Source organism: Eriocheir sinensis, chromosome 9, assembly GCF_024679095.1.
Source record: "Eriocheir sinensis breed Jianghai 21 chromosome 9, ASM2467909v1, whole genome shotgun sequence".
NCBI lineage: Eukaryota > Metazoa > Arthropoda > Malacostraca > Decapoda > Varunidae > Eriocheir > Eriocheir sinensis.
Window position 1 is genome coordinate 2,450,889 of NC_066517.1, and position 26,181 is coordinate 2,477,069.

Consider the following 26,181-nt stretch of genomic DNA (forward strand, 5'->3'; position numbering starts at 1 on the left):
GCGAGCACGTGGGAACAGCTAGCTAGGTGTATTTGTTTTATATGCTGGTGTTCCCTACGCCTAGATTCGAATGACACATATCCCAAGTTTAGACCTTTAACACAGAGAGAGAGAGAGAGAGAGAGAGAGAATAAGGATGAGAAAAAGAATGAAGAGGAAGAAAGGAGGGAGAGAAATGAAAAGCGGAGGAAAGTAAATGGCTGTGTGTTGCGAGGACGCAGTGTTGCCGCGGTGGCCTCCCCGCCGCCTTGGCCACACTGGCGGCACGACAACACATGGCGTGATCGCCGCCGCTCGCCCCAAACGTTTGTGACAAGTTTGTGCCCCGGAAGACGTGTGTGCCAGGCGCCAGCACCCCTGAAGGCCGGAGCCATGCTGCTGTTGAACCTGCCGGCCCCCGAGGAGGGCGTCAAGCACCGCCAGGAGAACACCAGGCTGGTGCTGCACCAGGAGACGCACGGCCCGGGCACGCTGGTCATCGCGGAGAGGTGAGGCACGCCTTGACGAGCGGCATCCACACCTGGTACTCTCACCTGGCAGGGCCAGACCAACCGACAACCCGCCTAGACTGGGCAGGGAAGGATAGGCCCAAAAGTAACAGCCAGACCCTCCAGCCAGGCGAGCAGGCAGCACTACTAATATAATTGGCTGGTTGAGTGTCTTCCAATTTAAACATAACTTCAACTTATCATGATATTAGAAATGAACACTAAAATTAAAAGTCATAAAAGAAGTAGTTAGAAAAGGTATCAAAAGGAGGACAGGGTAAAGATTTGTTTTAGTGCCGTGCCAGTATCTGCTTACCTAAACATGCTTACCTAAACAGAGCTAGAGGGGGAATAAGAAGATACCTTCTTGTGGTATCCCCCACCTCTCTTGGTTTCATCCCACGTGCCTATCATACCTTGCCTTGAACGCGGAAATCGTAGGGTCTGTTACTACCTGCTCTGGGAGAGCATTCCAAGGGTCAATGGTTCGAATGGCAAACAATAATAATAATAATAATAATAATAATAAATGGTTTATTAAGTGATTGCAGAAAATATACACGCTGAAAATACAAATTTTAAATATAATAGAAAAAAGGGAAAATGTACAATATGAAAAAGGTATAGGGGGTCTGGGGTGGTGGGGGGGAGGTGAGGTGGTGGAATGCAGTGCGTAGGTGCGGTAGGAGGCGGTGTGGTCTGGGTTAAGCCCCAGGTCAACCCCAGGTCAAAAAAAGGTCAGGTTGCAGTTGATGGCAGGGGTGCAAGTAGAAGCAGTTCCCCTTCGTGTTTGTTCTTCAGTGGTCAGGTCTCGCTAGTTTTAGGCTGTGTCCTCTGAGATTGTTGTTGCTGAGAGTGAAGAATTTTGTGTATGGAATATCCTCATGGCCATGTAGCAGCTTATACACTTCTATCATATCCCCTCTCAGCCTCCGGTCCTCGAAAGTTGGTAGGTTTAGGGCTCTGCATCTCTCCTCGTATGGGAGGTCCTTAAGATCAGGTACCAGCTTTGTTGCTCTTCGCTGTACCTGCTCAAGGAGTTTTATGTCCTTGACCAGGTATGGAGACCAGCTCTGGGCACCATAATCCATCTCATTATCTACTTTATGAAACACCACTATCTCTTCATATATCTTTTCTACAAACCTACAACAGTCATGGAAACGCTTTCAAAATCCAATTCAAGGACTTTCTTCTTACTCCTGAAAATAGGGGATAATGTTTATGAAAGCGTGTCGCCTCCTCTGGCGGCGGCCGCGGCGATGGTGCTGCCGCCGCAGCCACAAAATACCTCGCAGAGGCTTTAGAGTGGGGGAGCATATTTAAACTACTCCAACCGAACTTTACGACCTGCTAACAAGGGGGCTGTGCCCCCCTCGATCCCCCCCTTCTAACCAGGGGGGCTGTGTCTCCCCTTGGACCCCCCACCTACATGTATATGCAACTTATTTCTGCGAGGAGATATTTCTCGCAACACCGGCTGCACCGCCACCGCAGCCATCGCCTGGTCGCCAGAGCAAACCTGCTATTTTTATGCAAATACCACGAATTTTATCACGGAGCATGAATATAACCTAACCTTACCTAACCTAGCAAAATCCTTTGTGAGCTATTTTGCGGTGGCGGCAGCACCACCGTCGCCGTGGCCAGCACCAGAGGAGGCAATGCGCTTTCGTAAACATTATCCCCTATTTTCAAAAGTTAAAAAAATGTCCTTGAATTGGATTTTGAAAGCATTTCCATGACTGTTGAAGGTTTGTAGAAAAGATATATGAAGAGCTACTGATGTTTCATTAGGTAGGTAATGAGATACTGGCACAGTACTAAAACGAATCTGAACCAAGGAGAGTTCATCACTCAGAAATAGCTTTAACCTAGACTTAAAAGTTGGAAGGCTGGGAGCATTAACCACATCAGAGGACAAGGAGTTCCATTACCAAATCACCCGACATTAGAAGAATTGCCTACAAGCTTCTATTTCAGTGTGTTGCATCAGGTTTTTGAATTGGTGGCCTCTAGTGCTCACTGGCAGGGACAATGTGAAAATATCAGAAGGCCAAACAGAGCATAGATCATGAGATATTCTATAGTAGTAGCTCACATATTGTCTCAACATTCTACCTTTGACGTTGTGGATAATGTTGAAGAAGGGGGACCCACCTCTTGCCAAGTTAACACTTACATTACTGTACATATTCTATAGAAAGAATGACTCATTTGTTTCTTCCTCTCACTACACATCTCTCAGGAGAACTCCTGAATTACACCCAATTCAAAATAGTGGACCAGGCCATCACTGAACTTGTACATTGCCATCCTGCATTCTTCAATCTTCTACCGATATTTTTATTCTGACTGCTCTTCTGAATTTGCTAACTGCATGCCTCCCCCCCTGCCGTGGCCCCGCTGCACATGACTATTTACTCTTGCTCATCTCCACTCTATCCAAATCCCTTGTGCAAGAGTTTACCAACATCTTCATTCTTTTATCCCTTCTGCTGGTAAACTCTGGAACAGTCTTCCTTGTCTGTATTTCCTCCTGCCTATGACCTGAACCCTTGAATTTCCCAAGAGGAGTATCAAGACACCTCTACACCTAAAATTGGCTTCTTGTCTGGCCTTTCATCCTCTTTTCTATTGATGGAGCAGTGTCTAGTGTTTTTTTGTTACTGTTTTGTTTATTGACCTTGAGCTGCCTCCCTTGTTTTTAAAATAGTATCCTATCACAAAAAAATTGTAATCTAATGTTGCTTAATGAGTTATTTAAATCTCAGGATTGAGAAGTTTGTGAGGGAAATGGTTATCAGAATTTTGATTAGCACACTGAAATCATCTGGAAAAGTTAGTGTTGACCGCTGGAGCGAGTTGGATGTAATGCTGAAGTAAAACACCATGTCTCCATCCTTCACTGCCACAGTAGTCCAGCAGAATGGTGACAGGTTGATGGAGGGAAACTTGGGGTTAGGTTGAGAGGAATAATTGTCGAGTGAAAACTAAGGAACTAATACTCTTATATATATGCCTTTCAGTGTCTGTCATTTTATAGCTAAGAGAGTGTACCTACTTTGTTGTTCATATGAGCTTTACACTCCTTAGTGCACTGGAGCAGATCAGCAGCTCATGTTTTTTCCCAGCCGTGTGTCGTGGGTCAAGGACGGGGAGGAGCAGCACACCCTGTCGCTGGCCTATCCACACATTGCCATCCATGCCGTCAGCCGGGACACGTCCAACCAGAACCAGCCATGTCTCTGCCTCATCATTGACACCACCATCAACCTGCCCTGGGGTACGCAACAGTGACAAAGCATTTATCTTTTTATTGATGTTATATTGTTGTGTTTTGTCAACTAAGTGGCATCTTACCTGATGTGGCATTGAGTTAGGATCCGTATATCACTGTAGTTGGTTTGTATTGCTTGATTTCTATGAATCATGATTAGAAATGAGAAATTTACTTAATCTTTCTACCAATAGCAAATATTTTCAGTTGTGAGCTACTTTGTGAAGAACTGTTTACTTGATTGTTTGCAAGTGTTATATTATTGATATTAGTGCCTCCCACCTCATAGCAAGGACTGCAATAATACTTTTGTTGTTTTCCATCTGTTTGTCTATGTTCCTAAAATGTGTTACTCAAATATACATAAAAGGATTGACAGTCATAAAATATTCATACATATGCATATGTTATGATTTTTATCACTATAAATTTTCTTGTTATTATTAACCCTTAGAGTATGGGTGGTGATATATGTCTCTGGATACTGTGCACGGGGAAAATTTAGGCATTTGAAAGAGGTGGAAATGGTGTCTTTCTTCTTTGCAATAATTGTATATTCATTTAGTATATATGGTGGTGTAATAAAACTTCTCTCCTAATAATAATAAAAAAAAGTTATGCCAGCCGAAAATATTGCGCATTTTCTCGTGGCCGTGACGCGTTGCGTGGAAGCAATAATTGTATATTCATTTAGTATATATGGTGGTGTAATAAAACTTATCTCCTAATAATAATAAAAAAAAGTTATGCCAGCCGAAAATATTGCGCATTTTCTCGTGGCCGTGACGCGTTGCGTGGAAGCGCACGCACACGCACACGCACACACACACACACAGACAGACACACACAGACAGACACACACACAGACAGACACACACACAGACAGACACACACACAGACAGACAGACACACACACAGACAGACAGACACACACACACACACACACACACACACACACACACACACACACACACACACACACACACACACACACACACACACACACACACACACACACACACACACACACACACACACACACACACACACACACACACACACACACACACACACACACACACACACACACACCCACACACACACACACACACTCACACTCACACACACACACACACACACACACACACACACACACACACACACACACACACACACACACACACACACACACACACACACACACACACACACACACACACACACACACACACACACACACACACACACACACACACACACACACACACACACACACACACACACACACACACACACACACACACACACACACACACACACACACACACACACACACACACACACACACACACACACACACACACACACACACACACACACACACACACACACACACACACACACACACACACACACACACACACACACACACACACACACACACACACACACACACACACACACACACACACACACACACACACACACACACACACACACACACACACACACACACACACACACACACACACACACACACACACACACACACACACACACACACACACACACACACACACACACACACACACACACACACACACACACACACACACACACACACACACACACACACACACACACACACACACACACACACACACACACACACACACACACACACACACACACACACACACTTTGATTCGCCCGAGCTCTACTTCCGCTCGGAGCAGAGGAACTGCTTGACGTGTCACTAGACATGACAGATGTATTCTGAACAAAAGTGGAAAATGATCTGTGGCCTTTGGTTGCGCACTTGAAACGAATGAGAGTGTGTACGGATGTCAGATGCCTCCACCATTCTTCCAAGAACTGGCGGTATATTTGAAACGTAGGGAGCATAGAGTGTGATGATTATATATATGATCCCCGTACGGGTGGGGCGTGTGGTAGCGCACTTATATATATACGATCACCGTAATCTAAGGGTTAAATGTATTATGATTATTATTATTATCTGTTTAATGATGTTCTCTAAATCACCTTCCAGTTAATACACCTGTCATCACTAACGAAGCAGAAGACTCCGATGAGGAGGATGAGGCGGGGACGGCCTGCACTGAGCTGAAATTCATCCCCTCAGACCCCATGTCCCTGGAGCCCATGTACCAGGCTCTCAATGTGTGCCAGGCACTGCACCCAGACCCTCAGGACCAGTCTGATGAGGATCTGTGGGCTGAAGGTAAGACCTGCTACTGCTCTTTATATTATCATCATCATCATCATCATCATTTTCAAGCATTATGAGAACATTTACAACCAGAAGAGAAAGTGCAGTCATCCCTGCATCAATCCTAGAATGCAGTTAGATTTGAAATTAAAAAAATAGATAAATAAATCAATAAAACTGAATTCTCTATGGGCCAGCTCCTGCTCAGATTATTATCAGACCTATATTCTACCAAATTTAGCAACAGGATCATTTCTTATTGACTATAAAGCACCAAACAGATACTTCATTTGTGTAATCTTGTTTACCTGATGGAGGAATGGGCCTTTGATACCTTTCAGTAGCATTCACCTTAATAATTAACCCGTCCACTGCGATTGGCACGGATTTGGCTTCAGTGGTAGCTTGGTAACATATAGTCGCAGGTCTTTCTCTGCCTCTGTGGTGGATAGTGGAGTGTTTCCCATGTGGTATTGGTATGCTGAGTATCCCCTCCCAAGGTGCAGGACTTAGCATTTTTCTTCATTGAATTGTACCAGCCACTTTTTCTTCCATTCCTGTAGCTTGGTGATGTCTTCTTGTAGGAAATCCGTAGTCAAGGAGTTAAAGAATTCACTACTGGTGATAGAAGTTTCTGTTCAGTAACAAACATGTGCATTCTGCAGTCTTGACTAGCTTTTGATGATGTGCATTTGAGGCAGGGGTGCTCTTCTGCCTTGACCAGACATATTAAAAGTACTGGATGCCATATAATTTGATGTTAAAAATTCACTCACCCACACCCTACCCACCATGGAGTCTTATAAGGGGAGGCTTGTCATTGGGCTTATAATCCCAATAGCTCCAGGGGTAGCAGGAGAGTATACGCAGCCACCACCTGACAGCGGTGGCCGCCTGGCTTATGGTCATGTAGACTGTCCAATTGACCTCTCCAAGCCAGGAGAGGCCGTCCATCTTGGCCAGAATAAGGGACCAAAGAGGTGTGTTGCTAGCCACGGCACGCGACTATGGCATTGCTAACCCTCCAGGACTCCCGTCACCCAGCCTTACTGGGATGCCACACACGACAAATGAGGGAGGACTAAGGTTAAAGGCATGCCAACCCATCCTCAGGGTCTGGTTTGTCCAGTTGAGAGAAGAATTATTCAGGAAGAGTGAAGAATGAAACAGCTTGGGATGGTTGTGGTGGCTGCATTACTCATCCAGATAGGTTTGCCCCTACTGCTCCTACTATAGTCAAGTATAGAATTGAACCCATAATTACTAAGCAATAGTTCCTTACCTCAACAATTTTCCTCCCAGAAGATGATGAAGGTATCTACGATGAGGGAGATTATGAAGTGAGTGAGAACGGCTACCACTCACCATATGAGGACAACATGGAAGGTGAGGGACTCTTTGTAGTGTCATGCCAGAGGTGTGTGTGACATAATTTGCCTTTGTAGAAGTGATAATTTGTCTTATAAAATTAAAGAAAATTAGCTCTGACATATTCTTCCAGTTTACTTTTGAAACAAAGGTGATGCTGAAAATAATGATCAAATTTCTCTAGTGGATGTAAGGTTCATGCAGATGCTTAAAGCATGATAGAAGTGTATAGTTAATAGGAAAAGTTGATAAAAATTGATTACTGTAAAGAGCAAGATTGGGAGGGAATGCTTGAGGACGACCTCCAGTGAAATGGAGAGATAGGGTGCAGGAGTATGTTAGGGAGAAGGAGGAAAGATCTTTGAGAAACTTTGAGCAGGCAAGGAGGGAGTGTCTGGATAGAGAAAGTTGGAAACTCTTCTGCCGTGGCCATCCCCTGGTGGGAGCTCCTAGGAGCAGGCATTGATGAAATGATGAATGATAATGATTATGAGAGCAGTACTGGAGCAAGTGAAGTGTTGAAGGTTTTTAAGAGGTCAGTGGTTAGGGCAGCAGAAGTATGTCAGTATAGGGTGCGTGGAAGAGGAGAGAAAGGGAGTGAGTCCACATCTTCTCCTCCCCAGCAGGCGTTGACGGTGTTCCTCGCGTCGGGAGCCGGACAGCCCCAAGCCACCTGGAGCAGAACGCAGAGGGAGAGGCTGAGGAGGCCATGGAGACGGGCCAGTTTGATGATGCTGATGACTAAGTCTTGCTGAACATTCCCCTCCAGGAACCAAGTAATTTTGGAGATGTTCCTTATGGAAGGAAGCTTTCTGAACAAACACAAGGGCTGGTGCAAAGTTCAGGTCTTGTGTTATTGTCTTGCTCTCTGTGTTGCTAAGTTGTAATCCTTAGGCAGCCTAAGGAGTTGAGGGGAAACAAAGTACTAAAGGGAAAATTATGAGATATAAGAAGTATATTTTTAGCACTGATCTGTTCTGCATAAACTATGCAGATTGTTGAAATGTTAAGTGTGATATAATGTTAATTTTTTTGTTGTGAAGGAATTTATAATCAATTGAAGAATGATGTACTCGGGTACAGAAAGGCGGTGCCTGAGAAGCAGACCACAAACATAAAAGTTTGACATAGTTATGGAACATAATGTTGATGTGTGCTCACAGAGGCATTAGTATTGTGCAGTGAGGTGAGAGGAAGGCCACGTATCATAAACCTGAAGTAATGAATTCTGTTCATACAAGTGTTTAGGTGGGACTTGGGCTTAGTCAGAGGAAAACTAACTAACTAATGGGTAGTGTATCCCCCAGGGCACATCGCTTCACTCACTCACTCACTGCCTCCACTCTTGGTGGTCCCCCCGAGCAAAATAAAGTTGGGAGCATACGCTATAGCTGTGCGTGGCAGCGGTGCTCATCTTTGTCCCACTGCCCCTTAGAGCCTGTGGTGGGAGAAAACCCTTAAATAGACACAGGGTCACTATAACATCTGGATTACCACACTTTACCTTCCTCAGCCTTCCCCATGTTTCCATTTATCAACCATCCCAACACAAAGGATGAACAGCTGGGATGGCTGCGTGCCAACTGCCCGGGCCAGGATTCAAACCCATGCCCGCAGAGTGGTAGTCAGTGCCGCTAACCACTGCACCACAGATTGCCTCCAAGCAACCTGAAGCAAAAATCTGTTTTGTGGTTATGCTTTTTACATAAACTATTTGCTTCACTCCCCACTGCTTTTACAAGAAATGAGACTACAATTACTGTTATGTTACAGAGGTTTAAGATTTGATACAAAATGAAGTGTTAGAGGCTGGCTGTGGTAAACCATGACTAGGAACTTCTCAAAAGTGTGTTTATGGTATTTAATGTGTGACATAATTTGGTTCCATTGGAATATTATGAACATTATTTCTCATGGAGTTTAGATTTCCAAGGCAGTGAGTGTGTTCAACAATGGTTTCAATGTAAATGATTTGTCAGATTTCACAGTTTCTTTATCTTCGAGAGGGAGATGCTTTAAGTTTGTTGTGCATTAAGCAATCTGGACTGACAGTTTTTAGGAAGGTGACAAGGTGTGTGTGGAGTGGTGGACAAGACTGCCAGTGAGTCATTTGTGTGTGTGTTCCATGGGATGAATCTCTTCACAAGGATGAACTGCTAAAAATGTTGACTGTCAGTAATATGTTTGCAGTGATAGTAAATCCAGTACAAGACAGACGACCTGAATACGTTAGTACTTAGGATTTGTATGTGATTACAGGATGTTTGAGCTAACCCTCATTAGAGCAGCACTCAGCCCTGTGTTTGTACTGAGAATATTAATTTCCTTAGCAAAGATTTGTGCTCAGTGGAAATGAATTCCATTTTCTGACTCGTAGTTGTCTGCCTGAAGAGTGTCCGTGGCGGCACACACTGCTTCCCCTATAAATTTTGTAATGAAAAGTATATGCTAAAGTGAGTTTTTTTTCTCCAGGTACCTGAAAAATAAAGAATATGTATTGTTTTGCATTATTTTTATTGTTATTTTTCATCAAAGGAATCCGTTTCTGTGATACAGGTAGTGGTGAGACTTGGAAGACAAAGTTGAATACGAAAACCACTTGAGAAAAGGAATAAATGCAAACGTCAATTGCACTAATTGGCTTAAGACCGGCCGGAGAGAAATATTGTTTTAGGAGCGTGCGTGAAGCAGTGTTCGCTCTGATGATCACTTCATGGCTTACTAATAAAAAAATGGGATGCCTCAGTCACTGTTTAGGTTATATATATAGTAATCGTCTGATGAAGTGTTAGATGGCACAGTTTAGTAGTCACTGTTCAAGGATTTGTTAAGGCAGATTATGAGTGACAGGTCGGTTAGCAGTGAATGAGTTGATGCTGGAATCGAGAGCTATCGTATAACGTGGTTCGAGCCGAGGCGAATCACTGGAATAAATCAGAATAACAATGAAAAAAGCAGTTAGTGGGCCATGTGATAAGTGCCGTTACGAGTCAATGGAAAAGATCAGAACAATATGAAAAGAACAGTAAGTGAGCCATGTGATAAGTGGTTTGAGCCGTTATGAATCACTGGGAAATAAGAGAACACGAAGAAAATGAAAAGAATAGTTAGTGAACCATATGATCAGTGATTTGAGCCGTTACGAAAAGATGAGAGAAAAGAAAAGAAGTTAGTTAGAGCCTATATGGTATGAATCACTGGGAAATAAGAGAACACGAAGAAAATGAAAAGAATAAGTTAGTGAACCATATGATCAGTGATTTGAGCCGTTACGGAAAGATGAGAACAGAAAAGGATAAGAGTTAGAGACATATGATTAGTGGTATGAATCACTGGGAAATAAGAGAACACGAAGAAAATGAAAAGAATAGTTAGTGAACCATATGATCAGTGATTTGAGCCGTTATGAATTAATAGGAAAGATGAGTACAGAGAAAATGAAAAGAATAAGAGTTAGTGAGTCATATGATTAGGGGTTTGAGCCGTTATCAAGTACGTATTGGGAAAGACAAAAACACAAAGAAAATGAAAAAGAATGTTGGTCATCTGATAAGGGGTTTGAGCCGATATGATTGACTGGGAAAGATCAAAACACGAAGAAAATAACAGTTAGAGAGCCATTGATTAGTGGTTTGAGCCGATATGAAGCAATGGAAAGGCCCACAACACAGAAAATGAAAAGAATATAGTTGGTGACCTTGATAAGTTTAGCGCTGTATAAACACGAAGAGGTTGAGGTCCATATTTATAAACGTATCGGACTCCCATCACGGCTATGCGACAATATGAATAGAACAACAGTAAGTGAGCCATGTGATAAGGGGTTTGAGCCGTTATGAAGTATTGTGAAAGACCAAAACACAAAGAAAATGAAGAAAAAGAATGTTGGTCATCTGATAAGGGGTTTGAGCCGATATGATTGACTGGGAAAGATCAGAACACGAAGAAAATAACAGTTAGTCAGATAATATATAATAAGTGCTTTGAGCCGATATGAAGCAGCGGAAAGGATCACAACACAGAAAATGAAAAGAATATAGCTGGTGACCTTGATAAGTTTAACGCTCTATAAACACGAAGAGGCTGAGGTCCATATATATGTTACGCTCAATGTGGATAATTGCTTAATGTGAACATTAGGCAGAAAATTGCCTAATGTTGACATTAGGCAAGCTATTTGCTTAATGTCTACAAATTGTCAATATTAGGCAAAAAACTGCCTGATGTTCACATTATGCAGCTCAATTGTACCCAATGTGAATTGCTTTAACAAAATTTGCGTAATGTTAACATTGTGCATATTGTTAGAGACTTACGTTGGCATATATTACGGTCGATAAAGAGACAGTCTCAAGAATTGCAATTTAATTCAATAAACAAATAAATTCATTGAATGATCAATAAAAGAGATTAAAGTCAATGAAGGATATCTCAAGGTTGAGTGAAGGCGACTTAGTAATTTTTGCATGATCTCCCCGGGTGACATCGCGAGTTACATTTAAAAAAAATTCTTAGACAACTGCATCGTCCTGATGTGCAATGAGTTGTACACTGACACTTTGTATATCCTTGCCCGCCAGTGGCTCTTGCTGTTGTTGTTCTAATTGATAGGCAGACATCAGGAACCTCTTCCGCTTTTATCAGAGGCTGTTCGATTGCACTCAGGTCTGCAGCTGTAAATTTTGGTCCTAGAATTCCCTCCCGGCAACCAACAGTGTATAGCCCATCTTGTTCCTTGATGACGACTACTAACAGATTTATGGGATCTGTTGGACCACGATCCACACCCGGTACCCTCAGCGTAGCACACTGACCGATGGACAATGGTCTAAGCAGGTGTTTGCCGCGTCTTGTCATCCGTGCTGCTGCCTTAGATTGTCCTTGATCAGCCAAAGCACGGATCTTTTGGAAAGTTGAAACTACTGTTTCTGTCTTTGCCTGTGCCTCTGCCCCTACTTCTGCCTGTGCCTCCGCCTCTGTTTCTGCCTCTGCCCCTGTTTCTGCCCCTGCCTCTGCTTCTGCCTCTGCTTCTGCCTCTGTTTCTGCCTCTGCTTCTGCCTCTGTTTCTGCCTCTGCTTCTGTCTCTGTTTCTGCCTCTGCCCCTGTTTCTGCCCCTGCCTCTGCTTCTGCCTCTGCTTCTGCCTCTGTTTCTGCCTCTGCTTCTGTCTCTGTTTCTGCCTCTGCTTCTGCCTCTGCCCCTGCCTCTGCTTCTGCCTCTGCCTCTGCTTCTGCCTCTGCCCCTGCCTCTGCTTCTGCCTCTGCCCCTGCCTCTGCTTCTGCCTCTGCTTCTGTCTCTGTTTCTGTCTCTGTTTCTGCCTCTGCTTCTGTCTCTGCTTCTGCCTCTGCCCCTGCCTCTGCTTCTGTCTCTGTTTCTGCCTCTGCCCCTGTTTCTGCCCCTGCCTCTGCTTCTGCCTCTGCTTCTGTCTCTGTTTCTGTCTCTGTTTCTGCCTCTGCTTCTGTCTCTGTTTCTGTCTCTGTTTCTGCCTCTGCTTCTGCCTCTGCTTCTGTCTCTGTTTCTGTCTCTGTTTCTGCCTCTGCTTCTGCCTCTGCTTCTGCCTCTGCCCCTGCCTCTGCTTCTGCCTCTGCCCCTGTTTCTGCCCCTGCCTCTGCTTCTGCCTCTGCTTCTGTCTCTGTTTCTGTCTCTGTTTCTGCCTCTGCTTCTGTCTCTGTTTCTGTCTCTGTTTCTGCCTCTGTTTCTGCCTCTGCTTCTGCCTCTGCCCCTGCCTCTGCTTCTGCCTCTGTTTCTGCCTCTGCTTCTGCCTCTGCCCCTGCCTCTGCTTCTGCCTCTGCTTCTGCCTCTGCCCCTGCCTCTGCTTCTGCCTCTGCCCCTGCCTCTGCTTCTGCCTCTGTTTCTGCCTCTGCTTCTGCCTCTGCCCCTGCCTCTGCTTCTGCCTCTGTTTCTGCCTCTGCTTCTGCCTCTGCCCCTGCCTCTGCTTCTGCCTCTGCTTCTGCCTCTGCTTCTGCCTCTGTTTCTGCCTCTGCCCCTGCCTCTGCTTCTGCCTCTGCTTCTGCCTCTGCTTCTGCCTCTGTTTCTGCCTCTGTTTCTGCCTCTGCTTCTGCCTCTGCCCCTGCCTCTGCTTCTGCCTCTGTTTCTGCCTCTGCTTCTGCCTCTGTTTCTGTCTCTGTTTCTGCCTCTGCTTCTGCCTCTGCCCCTGCCTCTGCTTCTGCCTCTGCCCCTGCCTCTGCTTCTGCCTCTGTTTCTGTCTCTGTTTCTGCCTCTGTTTCTGTCTCTGTTTCTGCCTCTGTTTCTGCCTCTGCTTCTGCCTCTGCCCCTGCCTCTGCTTCTGCCTCTGTTTCTGTCTCTGTTTCTGTCTCTGTTTCTGCCTCTGCTTCTGCCTCTGCCCCTGCCTCTGCTTCTGCCTCTGCCCCTGCCTCTGCTTCTGCCTCTGCCCCTGCCTCTGCTTCTGCCTCTGTAGGAAGTTCAGTGTCAGCATTTTCAGGTTCTTTTGACTCCAGAAATGCCTCAAGGTCTTCCTCGGTAAATATCTCACGAAGAGCTGTACTTGGCAGGATAGATTATTCTAATCCAACCTGCGGATCTTGTCCAAACGTAACTTTGAATGGGCTGTGGCAAGTTGTTTCATGACGGCTGATATTAACTTGCCATTGAACAAACTTGAGGCCTACTGACCACTTCCTGCTGTTATTTTCCTTCATCCAAATGGTCAGTTTGTCCTGGATGACACCGTTTAGACGTTCAACAGCGCCTTGGCTTTGAGGATGACGTGGACGTCCAGTCACCAGCATTAGCTCTGCCCACAGCACTGCAAGCTCAGCGATGATGGCATTAACAAACTCCCGTCCGTTATCTGACTGCAAAATAGCAGGTGCTACAAATGTCAAAAAAATGTCTAGAAGATTCGCTGCAGCCTCTTCTGCTCTTTCTGTTGTAAGTGGACGCAACACGCAGAATTTGGTAAAGTGATTTACAAATGTCATGATGTACTTGAAGCCTCCATCTGGCTATGTTTGAAAATTTATAAGATCGATCTGGCATCTTGAATAGATATGATGACTGCGTATTGGTCTCACTACCAGACCCTTTGGAACTTTTCTGTTTCTTTTTTGATGGCAATGCTCACAAAATGAAATGTGCTCCTCGCTTACCCTGTTCACAACGACTCTTAATGATAGATTCAAGGCTTCGAACAACATTCTTTGAATTTCCAATTCAGCGATCGTAGTTCTTCATTCTATTCACATCAGGCAAAATACCATTGCCTAATCTGAAAGTCTTGCTTAAAGTCAACATTATGCAGGTAATTTGCCTATTGTAAACATTGTGCAAATAGCTTGCCTAATGTCAACAATAGGCAATTTTCTGCCTAATGTTCACATTAGGCAATTATCCACATTGAGCGTTACATATATAAACATAATAAAACAGTTCATGAGAATCCCATCAACTTCTACGAGGGCCTTTTTATTATACGTGATATCTGAGGTGCCAATACGTTTATGAATACTCAGGCTTGAAGATCCCTATGACATAATAACTGGTGAAGAGCCGACAAGACCTTGAGGGATGATGTTACGGGCGGAGACAATCAAACACAATCACTATTTAATGGATGGTTAACAAGTATCTAAGTTATAGATGCTTCATACTCACTCCCGGACACATGTTAGCACTTGTTTCATACCACTGTGTCTTTTTAGTTTCATGGTGCTACCTACACATATATTACTACAGTTGTATAATCACATTCGAACTGCATGGGGTTTGGGATGGCATGTTCCTTTCTTCTCCTTTGTTGTGTATACTTGCAACAATAAGCTATCAGTCAATCTATATTCTACTCATCTGCTTGTTACTGCTTTACTATTTCAAGGATTGTTTATTATGCACCTTTAACTTTTTATAATCATACAGGCTGGCTAATAAACTCGTAGTCTTAAACGTATCGACGCCTCTATCCGCCTGGTTGAAAAGCCTCTCGTAGAAGTTGGTGCCAGGGATTTTCATGGACTGTTTTGTGATCGTAGGGAGAGTTTGACACGACTTCTGCATCTTCAACAGGAAAATTGCCCTTGAAAAACCCGGTTAATTCTCTGTGCCCATGGAGGTAGAATTGGTGGAGTCGACATCAGCCCAATTAAGTGAATCCGCCCGAGCTGTCATTTTTACGGCCAGGTGTCAGGTGTTGTCAGGCAAGGCTCCCTCTTAATGGGCTCGGCCAGGCTCGCCTACCCCCATCTTTTGGCCGTAAATTTGACAGTTCGTCGGCTTCACCTCAATGAATGGGATTAGCGGGCCGTGTCGACTCCACCAATTTTTTTTTTTTTTTTTTTTTTTTTTTTTACCTATTGCGCCGGTAGGCTTCCCGGTGGGGCCTGATGGTCGGTCCAAGGCTTCTTCCCGGTGGGGCCTGAGGGTCGGCCCAGCCCGTTCTGGCGCAGGCGAGTGTTTATAGTGGCGCCATCTTGCACTGGCTCATGCTGCCCTCCCGGAGCTCATCTTTAATCCTAGAATCTAGAGTCCGGGTTGATAGGTGGTCTTCTGGACAGCATGTGGGTAGTTTTAAGCCACTCGGAGGCGGCTGAAAACCTCCTCCTCCTCTGTAGCTTCCTTCCTCACTCACCTCCTCCCCCTCCTTCCCGTCCCTTCCCATCCCTGCTCCTCCCTCCCTCACCTCGATCTTCCCCCTTTCTCGTCCCTTCCCATCCCCCTTCCCATCCCTACCCCGCTCTTCCTTCCTCCTCCTCCTCTATAGCTTCCTTCCTCACTCACCTCCTCCCACTCCTTCCCGTCCCTTCCCATCCCTTCCCATCCCTGCTCCTCCCTCCCTCACCTCTTTCCCCTTTCTCGTCCCTTGCCATCTCCCTTCCCATCCCTACCCCGCCCTTCCTTCCTTCTCCTCCTCCTCTGTAGCTTCCTTCCTCACTCACCTCCTCCCCCTCCTTCCCGTCCCTTTCCATCCTCATTCCCATCCCCTTTCCCATCCCTGCTCCTCCCTCCCTCACCTCGATCTTCCCCCTTTCTCGTCCCTTCCCATCCCTACCCCGCCCTTCCTTCCTCCTCTCTCTATAACTCCGGGTAATCTTCTCTGTGGCCTTGGGAAATAATCGTAATGGGAACCTGCTCCGTTTAAAACAATATGAAACTTAATTTAATAGTGTTCAGCGCCTTATGACCATGACAGAATGACGCAACAGATTATACAGGTGACAATGCAAGACAGCCTTCACACTAGCTAATAAGCCGTACCTTTCCACAGTCACGTCAGCCACCTCGTAACCCCCTTCCCCCCTACACTCGGACCCTTCCCTCTTCCTCCCATCTTACTTCCTTCCCAGCCCTGCCCTGCCCTTCCTCCTCTTCCCCCTCCTTCTCGTCCCGTCCCCCATCCCAACCCTACCCCGCCCTGCCTTCCTCCCTCACCTCCTCCCCCTCCTTCCTGTCTCTTCCCATCCCTACCCCGCCCTTCCTTCCTCCTCTCTCTGTAACTCCCTCCCCCTCCTTCATGCCCCTTCCCATCCTTCTCATTCCTGCCCCGCCCACCTCTCTCGGTGACAGCAGGCACCTTGACGTTGCTTGAGGGGGGCTGATTCGGCAGGGTCATATTCTTAAACATTCCCGGCGCCCAAGCCCACATATTTGACACGATTTTCGTAGGAGTTTGGGGCATTTCCAGGGGTAGGTTGACCCTTCTTCTGTAGCATGAGCCTAAAAAAGTCACTCATTAGAACCCGACTGATCTCCGTTTTGGACGTTTTGAAAGGAGTTGATACGAGAGGTGGAAGAGTCTGAAAATGCCAACCTCAGTGCCTAGTCATCCTTATATATCGTGTTGGTGGGTGAGGAAGAGGTTTATAACACGACTTTCTTTATCAGTTCGTGTGTGTGTGTGTGTGGTTGAGTCCTATCTTGGTTTGGGTTCGACATATCCAGTGTCGTGGATGATCGGGTCTGGGATCTCGGGAGGTTCAAACACCTTTGGGAAACACGAATAATTGAAGAGTTGCCGATGACTTGAATTGACTTTGTAACGTTACGAAATTCTGAGACTCACACACATGATTAATTTTTATCAGTGTGAGTTTGAGTAGATTTCTGTATCACCAGGATCAGGCAAAATGCTTTAGTGGGGAATGTTAGCGAATAAAAAAACGAAGTAGGTTGCTCTTAAATAGAGATCATTGGTAACTATGAGGTCAGACGAACTGCGAGGGCTGGTGGTGGTGGTCCTGAGTGTGTGTATATATGTGTGTGTGTGCGTGTGTGTCAGCATTGCAAGCCGTGTGTGAGTGTGTCAAAATATTAGTCTGGAGAAGCAGCAGCGACACCCCCACAGCCATGACGACCCTCTGGAGACTCCTGCCTAGGTATGCGAGGTAAGCAATCACATCTTCACCCGCGAACTCTTGCACACCTGTCTTGAATATTAACATATGGATCTTACCTGTCTCTCGTTCGCTCCTCTGACTTGGGTTTTGATAGGTGAAAGAAAGGGTTTAGATAGTTACTTAATGAATGGATTTGAGAGAGAGAGAGAGAGAGAGAGAGAGAGAGAGAGAGAGAGAGAGAGAGAGAGAGAGAGAGAGAGAGAGAGAGAGAGAGCGAGGAGAAAACACCTGTGGCCGGCCGGTTCATAGCCTCGCAAGAGAGAGAGAGAGAGAGAGAGAGAGAGAGAGAGAGAGAGAGAGAGAGAGAGAGAGAGAGAGAGAGAGAGAGAGAGAGTAGGCAAGGCCTGTATGGACGTAACACTTTTTTTCCCTACTCTTCCCATTTTCTTTTTTTTAATTTCATCAGTATGCTCTTTTTTTTACTCTTCGTTTCTTTGCACTCTTTATACTTATTTACACTTTTACTCTTATATCTGTTCTACAATGTTATATATAGTTTCCTTTCTCTGGTTTACGATGCCATCCTCTCTTTCACTAGATTTTTATTTATTTATTTATTTATTTTACAAAGGAGACAGCTCAAGGGCACAAAAAAGAAAACAATAATAAAAAAAAGCCCGCTACTCGCTGCTCCCAAAAAAGAATCAAAAGAGGTGGCCGAAAGAAAGGTCAATTTCGGGAGGAGAGGTGTCCTGATACCCTCCTTTTGAAAGAGTTCAAGTCGTAGGCAGGAGGAAATACAGATGAAGGGAGATTGTTCAGAATTTACCAGCGTGAGGGATGAAAGAGTGAAGATGCTGGTTAACTCTTGCATAAGGGATTTGGACAGTATAGGGATGAGCATGAGTAGAAAGTCGTGTGCAGCGGGGCCGCGGGAAGGGGGGAGGCATGCAGTTAGCAAGTTCAGAAGAGCAGTCAGCGTGGAGATATCGATAGAAGATAGAAAGAGAGGCAACATCGCGGCGGAATTTAAGAGGTAGAAGACTATCAGTAGGAGGAAGAGAGCTGATGAGACGAAGAGCCTTAGACTCCACTCTGCCCAGAAGAGCTGTGTGAGTGGAGCCTCCCCACACGTGAGATGCATACTCCATACGAGGGCGGACAAGGCCCCTGTATATGGATAGCAACTGCGCGGGGGAGAAGAACTGGCGAAGACGATACAGAACGCCCAGCCTCGAGGAAGCTGGTTTAGCGAGAGAGGAGATATGAAGTTTCCAGTTGAGATTTTGAGTTAAGGATAGACCGAGGATGTTTAGTGTTGAAGACGGTGACAGCTGAGTGTTGTCGAAGAAAAGGGGGTAGGTGTTTGGAAGATTGAGTCGAGTTGATAGGTGGAGAAATTGAGTTTTTGAGGCATTGAAGGACACAAGGTTCCTTCTGCCCCAATCAGAAATGATAGCAAGGTCTGAGGTTAAGCGTTCTGCAGCCTCCAGTCTGGAGGCTTGTACTTCCTGTTGAGAGGGTCTTCTATTGAAAGAAGCTGAATAATGCAGAGTGGAGTCGTCGGTATATATATAGATATACGGAATGTTGTTTTAAAAGAATGTTATCGTCAAAGTCAAGTTATAACATGATTAGTCTATGGTTCTCGGCGTTAAAATGAAGTGAAATGAAATGAGTGTGTGAAAGTTGAGTTGAGTTTGGTGACGTGAAGATTGCTGTGTGTGTGTGTGTGTGTGTGTGTGTGTGTGTGTGTGTGTGTGTGTGTGTGTGTGTGTCGACGTGGCTGCTACTACTACTATTACTACTACTACTTCTACTACTATATATATATATATATATATATATATATATATATATATATATATATATATATATATATATATATATATATATATATATATATATATAACTACTACTACTACTACTACTACTACTACTACTACAACTACTACTAGCCTACTACTACTACTGCTACTGTTATCACTAAAATCGGTACTTTACTACTACGACTTCTACCCATTCACCTTGAAAACCATAAATACCGTTCTCTCTCTCTCTCTCTCTCTCTCTCTCTCTCTCAGGTAAGGGCAGGTAACTCCTTTTTTGGGTTGTAGCGGGACAGGTATAGACCGACCGAGCTCCTGGGGCCATAAAGTGTTCCTGGGGCCTGTTAGTTTTTTCTTCTTTTAGTGTAGGTGTCGTAGTGTGTGTGTGTGTGTGTGTGTGTGTGTGTGTGTGTGCGCGTCAAGGGATGGTTAGGGAGAGGAGAAAAAGTGGTGTGACAACTCTCTCTCTCTCTCTCTCTCTCTCTCTCTCACACACACACACACACACACACACACACACACACACACACACACACACACACACACACACACACACACACACACACACGGTGGCTGGCTGATGCAATCCCTGACAAGTATATGATCACATTAGTAGAAACGTGCCGATACCACGATGTTGGCCGATACTGATACCGATACTCACTTCTCAGCCGATACCGATACTCCGATATTTTGCTGATACCGATACTAATACATGGCTGATGTTTTGCCGATACAGATTTTCTCTCTTCAGCCGATACCGATACTCCGATACTAACAAATGGTCGATATTTTGCTGATACCGATACTAATAAATTGCCGATATTTTGCCGATTCAGATACTCTCTTCAGCCGATACAGATACTCCGATACTAGCAAATGGCCGATATTTTGGCGATAGCGATACTAACAAATGGTCGATATTTTGCTGATACCGATACTAATAAATGGCCGATATTTTGCCGATTCCGATACTCTCTTCAGCCGATACAGATTCTCCGATACTAGCAAATGACCGATATTTTGGAGATAGCGATACTAACAAATGGCCGATATTTTGCCGATACCGATACTAATAAGTGACCGATATTTTACCGATGCCGCTAGTCTTTTCAGCCGATACCGATACTCCGATACTAATAACTTGCCGATATTTTGCCGATACCGATACTAATAACTGGCCGATATTTTGCCGATACCGATACTCTTTTCAGCTAATTCCGATACTCACAAATGGCCGAAATTTTGCCGATACTGCTACTCTCTTTTCAACCGATACCGATACTCCGATACTAACTAATATCCGATATTTTGCCGATACCGATACTTTCTTTTCAGCTAATACCGATACTCCGATACTAACAAATGGCCGATATTTTACCGATACCGATACTTTTCTTTATTTTGATTATGTAACTAAGATTATAAAAGTATATGTAGAATAACTTGCATTTTAAAATTAGAAATAAGGGAATTTGGGAATAACTACAACTGGATCTTGAAAGTTGATAGTAAAATGAAGTGTTAAATCGCATAATAAAACAAGCTAGAAAAGTATCGGAGTATCGGCCGTATTTTCACATTGCCGATACCGATATTGACACTATAAAGGCCGATGCTGCCGATACCGATGCCGATACGATTCGCGTATCTCTTCACATTAGCTTGTTCAATGTTTCTTTTTGTATTATTATTTTATTCTTTGTTACTGTTTGAGGTATTGTATGTAGTGTACGTTTATATGTGTCAGTAAACGATACCTATATGTCTCCCTCCAATTTCTCATTTATTTCCTCGTTTATTTTTGTATTCCGTTGTTAATATAGATTCATCCTCTCTCTCTCTCTCTCTCTCTCTCTCTCTCTCTCTCTCTCTCTCTCTCTCTCTCTCTCTCTCTCTCCGTTCTTTCTTTTTCTTTCTCTTGCTTTTTCATTCATTTATTAATTCATTCTTTCATTTATTCATTCCTTTTTTGTTTCTTTCTTTTACTGGATTTCAGTTTCTTTCTCTTTTTTATTTTTTGTTTCTCTCCTTTCTTTTTCTTTTTATTGCGTTCTTTCTTTCCTTCTCTTTCTTTCTCTTCCTTTCTTCCTTCCTTTCTTTATTTCCTTGTCCTTAATTCCTTCTTTCTTTCCCTTTCGTTCTTTAATTCTTTCGTTCCTTCTACCTATCTTTCTCTCTCTCCAACATAATTTTCAGCCTTTTGTCCCTTTTAGAAGCTATAGATAACAAGCCTACATGCCTCTACAACCTACGTAACCATAAACAACAAAGGCAAGACGAAGAATTATTACTGTGTGGTATAGGAGATAATAACCATTTTTAAAGGAGTTGGGGCTGAAAATCGCCTGAGTAACTTCAATCTTCGCCGCTAGATGGTAGGAGAAGGTACTTTTTCTCCCATAAATCACACAATATTTTGATTTCCAGCGTTTCCATCAATCCTATAAGCCAGATAACGAGTCTATTTTGCTTTATAACCTTGGAAAACACTATTACATGAGACTAGGGGCAAGAAAAAGCCCTGGAGGCGTGTATTTCTATATAATTTCTTGTGCATTATATATTAGTCATACGTATGTAATTTTTATTTATTTTTTTTTATTTTTTTTTGTACTGGTTGTTGTACATTGGGTGGCTCAGTGGACGTGGTGGTTAGGTGGCTATAACGAGAGGTTTCAGGTTCGATTCCAGCTCATGGCGTTTTTATTAATTCACTTTATTTATTGCTATTTTTTTTAGTGGGTACCTTGAATTGCCTTCCTTCCGTTCTTTTCTTCTTCCTCCTCTTATATCATACATCACACCCTCCTCCTCTTCCCCTTCCTTTTTACTCATCTCTCTCTCTCTCTCTCTCTCTCTCTCTCTCTCTCTCTCTCTCTCTCTCTCTCTCAGGTGTGTAGGCTCATTATTAAACTGTAATTATTCACGTGTCTTCAAACTCAAGTGTTAAGTTTTCTCTTATTTTTTCTCCTATATTTTTTATACTTTTTTCATATAAGCTTATTAACGAATGGTTTGTGGAATACCTAAATAGTTTCCATCAGTCTGAACGCTTTTTAATTACTGCAGGATATTGCCTTTGTATACTTTAACCCGGGTAGCTGCGGGGATCATGTTTCTTAAAAGCCCTTCTAAGCGAGCAAATTGAGAAAAAATCATCACTCACGCAAACCATTTCATAATATATATTAACTCATTTATGATCAGTTTCTGCATCCTCTATTTTTTAGGGTTTATATCATGGCAAAAATTTGGCCCGTCGCTGGTACACGATAAAGCCACAAATTTGGCCCGTCGCTGCTACCGGGTTAATAATTGATATCCATGTTTGGTAAGTCGATCTACGTAGGCAGACGATTCAGTCCCTCACATCAATTCATTCCAAAGGCCGAAATGGAGATCAGTCGGGTTCTAATGAGTGTTCTTAGATTCAGACGCTTCCAATCACTCACACAGGAGGAGGTGAAGGAAGGAGGAAGAGGGAAGAGGAGAGGGTAGGAAGAAAAGGAGATTGAAGGGATCGAGGAGGGGGAAGAGGAATGAGCAGGAGGAAGAAGAGAGAGGAGGAGGAGGAGGAGAAGGATAGAACTGGAAAGGGAGATTGAAGGAGGAAGATGAGCTAGGAGAGAGAGGGTGATGATCGAGGAGGAAGAAGAAAGAGAAGAAAAGGGAAGAGGAGAAGGATGGAGCTGGTAAGGGAGAGAGGAGGAGGAAGAGGAGTAGAGATGTGGTGAGGAGGAGGAAGAAGAGGAGGAGGTAGAGGTAGAAAGGCAGAGAAGGAGATCAGTCGAGTTCTAATACGTGTGTTTTAGGTTCATGGTGCAGAAGAAGGGTCAAACTACCACCAGGGTCATAAAAGTAGTACCCCTGAAAATGCCCAAAACTACGAAAGCCTTGCCAAATAAAAAATATATATGTCCTTGCATGGGCGCCAAAATGTTTAAGAATATGATCTCTAGAACTCTAATAACGTTATGTAGGCTATTTGTAATGATCTGTAAAAATGATCCGATGATAAACTAAACCGCAAGTAATTGAGGGAAGAAGAATTTAGACGCCATTAATTAGTTTTGTTTGGGTAAGACTTGAATTTGTATCTCCTTGGCGATAAGATACCAAACACATTTCTTAATCATGTGTATGTGTATATGTGTGAGTGTGTGTGTGTGTGTGCAAGCTTCAATGTCACCTCTGGAATTCATCTTCAGGGGTGAGTTCATCAGCCAGCCAATCACAGCGAGGCTTTCATTTTCACCAGCCAATTAGAGAGCAGGGGAGAGGGGTGTGTCTCGGGGCTAGGCCAATGGGAGAGCAGTTTATATTCTTTGTAAGGAAGCGTCGTCAAGGCATTCAGAACATTGCTTGTCAGAGGTTATTCAAGGTGGTGGAGGGATGTTTGTTGTTAATTGAAGACCGTGATGGGATGAATAATTTAGGTGTGTGTGTGTGTGTGTGTGTGTGTGTGTGTGTGTGTGTGTAGTGATTGCAAGTACGATTAAATAAAGTTATATTCGTAGATGGGAAGAAAATATTATATGGTATAGGTTTGCTTGTTTTCCTCTATTACTAGATTATTACTATTATTATTATTATTATTATTATTATTATTATTATTATTATTATTATTATTATTATTATTATTATTATTATTATTATTATTATTGTTATTGCTATTGTTATCGTTATTATTATTATTATTATTATTATTATTATTATTATTATTATTATTATTATTATTATTACTATTACTATTACTATTACTACTACTACTACTCCTACTGTTGCATTTACTTAGTTATCTTTTGCAAGTAACTGTAAATATGTTTCTATTGTTTTTTGTTTTTTATTCATATTTTTTTTTACCTTAGTGTATTTATATTGGTTATCTTATATGCCTAATTCTAAAACTGTGTGTGTGTGTGTGTGTGTGTGTGTGTGTGTGTGTGTGTGTGTGTGTGTGTGTGTGTGTGTGTGTGTGTGTGTGTGTGTGTGTGTGTGTGTTCCTATAATTTTTTTTAGGGTAGGCCTATATTTCATAATCTCCTATATTAGTTATTTCATTTGTGTATTTACTTTAATTATCTGATCTGGTCTTTAGTTATCGTTTTTGTATTTTTCTCATTTCCTTATTCTTTTTTATATTAATATCTCCATGTACTTCATTTATCCTCTATAACAAAACTGTATTGGTATATTTGCATTTTATGCATTTAATTTTCTTCTTTATTCTTATCTTCATATATCTGCATTTACTTCAATTGTCTTCTCTAACTCTGAAAATGTGTTTCCATATTAACATTATATATATATTTCATTTTCTTCGTTATTTCTATTTATCTATTCTTATTTCTTTGTTATCTCTTTATTCCTATTTCTTTATTTCTATTCCTCTGTTCCTATTTCTATATTATCGCTTCTTTATTTATTTACGTCTTACATCATATATTATCCCTATTTTTATATTAACATTAATTTTTCATATATATATATATATATATATATATATATATATATATATATATATATATATATATATATATATATATATATATATATATATATATATATATATATATATATATATATAATTTTCTTCATTCATATTTTCATTCCGTGCATTACATCTTTACTACGACCAAGCTCCTGAAAAAGTCTTGTGGCGGCTATCTCAGACGCTTCCGATTCTCACATCAACTATTTCCAAAGTCTGAAAAAGAGATTAGTCGCGCTCTAATGACTGTTTATATAGGTTCATGGCACAAAAGAAGGGTCACACTATAATACGGGTCATAAAACTACCCCTGAAAATGCCCACTAGAACACATACGAAAGCCTTGTCAAATGCGTGTGCTTGGGCGGCGAAATGTTAAGGAGTATGCGCGGCGAAATGTTAAGGAGTATGCGCGGCGAAATGTTAAGGAGTATGCGCGGCGAAATGTTAAGGAGTATGACCCCAAGTTGCGCCTCGAGATCTTAAGACATGATACAAAGCACGTTTTTCCGTCCCTCGCCTCGCTACGCCACGCTTATCCACGCATCTCGTACCCCCCAGAGCTCAGAGTGCGTCGTAGTAGCAACATAACCTTAGCGGGAAGAGAACGCGACCCCAAGAGTAGTGTTGGGGACCATGACGCAAGCAGTAGATTAGTGCGTCAGCCGGTCTACCACGGGAGGAAGGGAGGAGGAGAGTGACGTTGGCTGGCTAAGATGATGAATGAAAAGTCTTATTCATCACTGGTTACTATTATCAGTATAATTAATATTGGGGTCCATATATGAAAGGGCAACAAAGGGGGGAAGAAAATTATGTAGACGCAGACGGAGTTCTTGATGAGCAGATAACGATGTGAAAAATAAAAATGACGGTAAAACAAAAATAAGAAAAAGGAGAAAAGAAAAAGGTGGGTGGGAAAGGAAGGAAGATAAAATTAATGTTTGGGAAGATTATTATTATAGTAGTAGTAGTAATAATAGTAGTGATTTAATAATAGGCTAGTGATGAAGAATGAGAAGAGAGAGAAGAGAGGGAATGGGAGGGAGACGAGACGAGACATGGAGAATTTGTTGCTCTCTCTCTCTCTCTCTCTCTCTCTCTCTCTCTGACGCATTTTTTTCCTTGACGACGATTCGTAAGAAAAAGTGGACTTGCGTGTGTGTGTGTGTGTGTGTGTAATTACAAGAACCGGTTTATTT

At 43.1% G+C, this 26,181-nt stretch overlaps 2 protein-coding genes across 5 annotated transcripts in view; both read left to right on the forward strand.

Annotated features, from left to right (window-relative positions):
* The first annotated feature begins 220 nt into the window (after positions 1–220).
* On the forward strand, positions 221–9,871 carry LOC126995830 (methylosome subunit pICln-like). 4 transcript variants are annotated; one of them, XM_050855691.1, is made up of 5 exons: positions 221–488; positions 3,623–3,774; positions 5,822–6,013; positions 7,307–7,387; positions 7,993–9,871. In XM_050855691.1, exons 1-5 carry the CDS (start codon positions 373–375, stop codon positions 8,112–8,114), a joined length of 663 nt encoding a protein of 220 aa, XP_050711648.1. In that variant the 5' UTR covers positions 221–372; the 3' UTR covers positions 8,115–9,871. The 4 variants fall into 4 exon arrangements, with proteins under 4 accessions (XP_050711648.1, XP_050711649.1, XP_050711646.1 ...); XM_050855692.1 differs by having other exon boundaries at positions 222–488; positions 7,996–9,871; XM_050855689.1 differs by having other exon boundaries at positions 224–488; positions 7,304–7,387.
* A 7,780-nt stretch (positions 9,872–17,651) lies between these two features.
* Positions 17,652–26,181, forward strand: part of LOC126995831 (phosphoenolpyruvate carboxykinase, cytosolic [GTP]-like) — a 47,184-nt gene continuing 38,654 nt past the window's right edge. Inside the window, exon 1 of the mRNA XM_050855693.1 lies at positions 17,652–17,704. Within this exon, the coding sequence (XP_050711650.1) occupies positions 17,667–17,704 (38 nt within the window). The 5' untranslated portion in view covers positions 17,652–17,666. The remainder of the gene's footprint in view (positions 17,705–26,181) is intronic.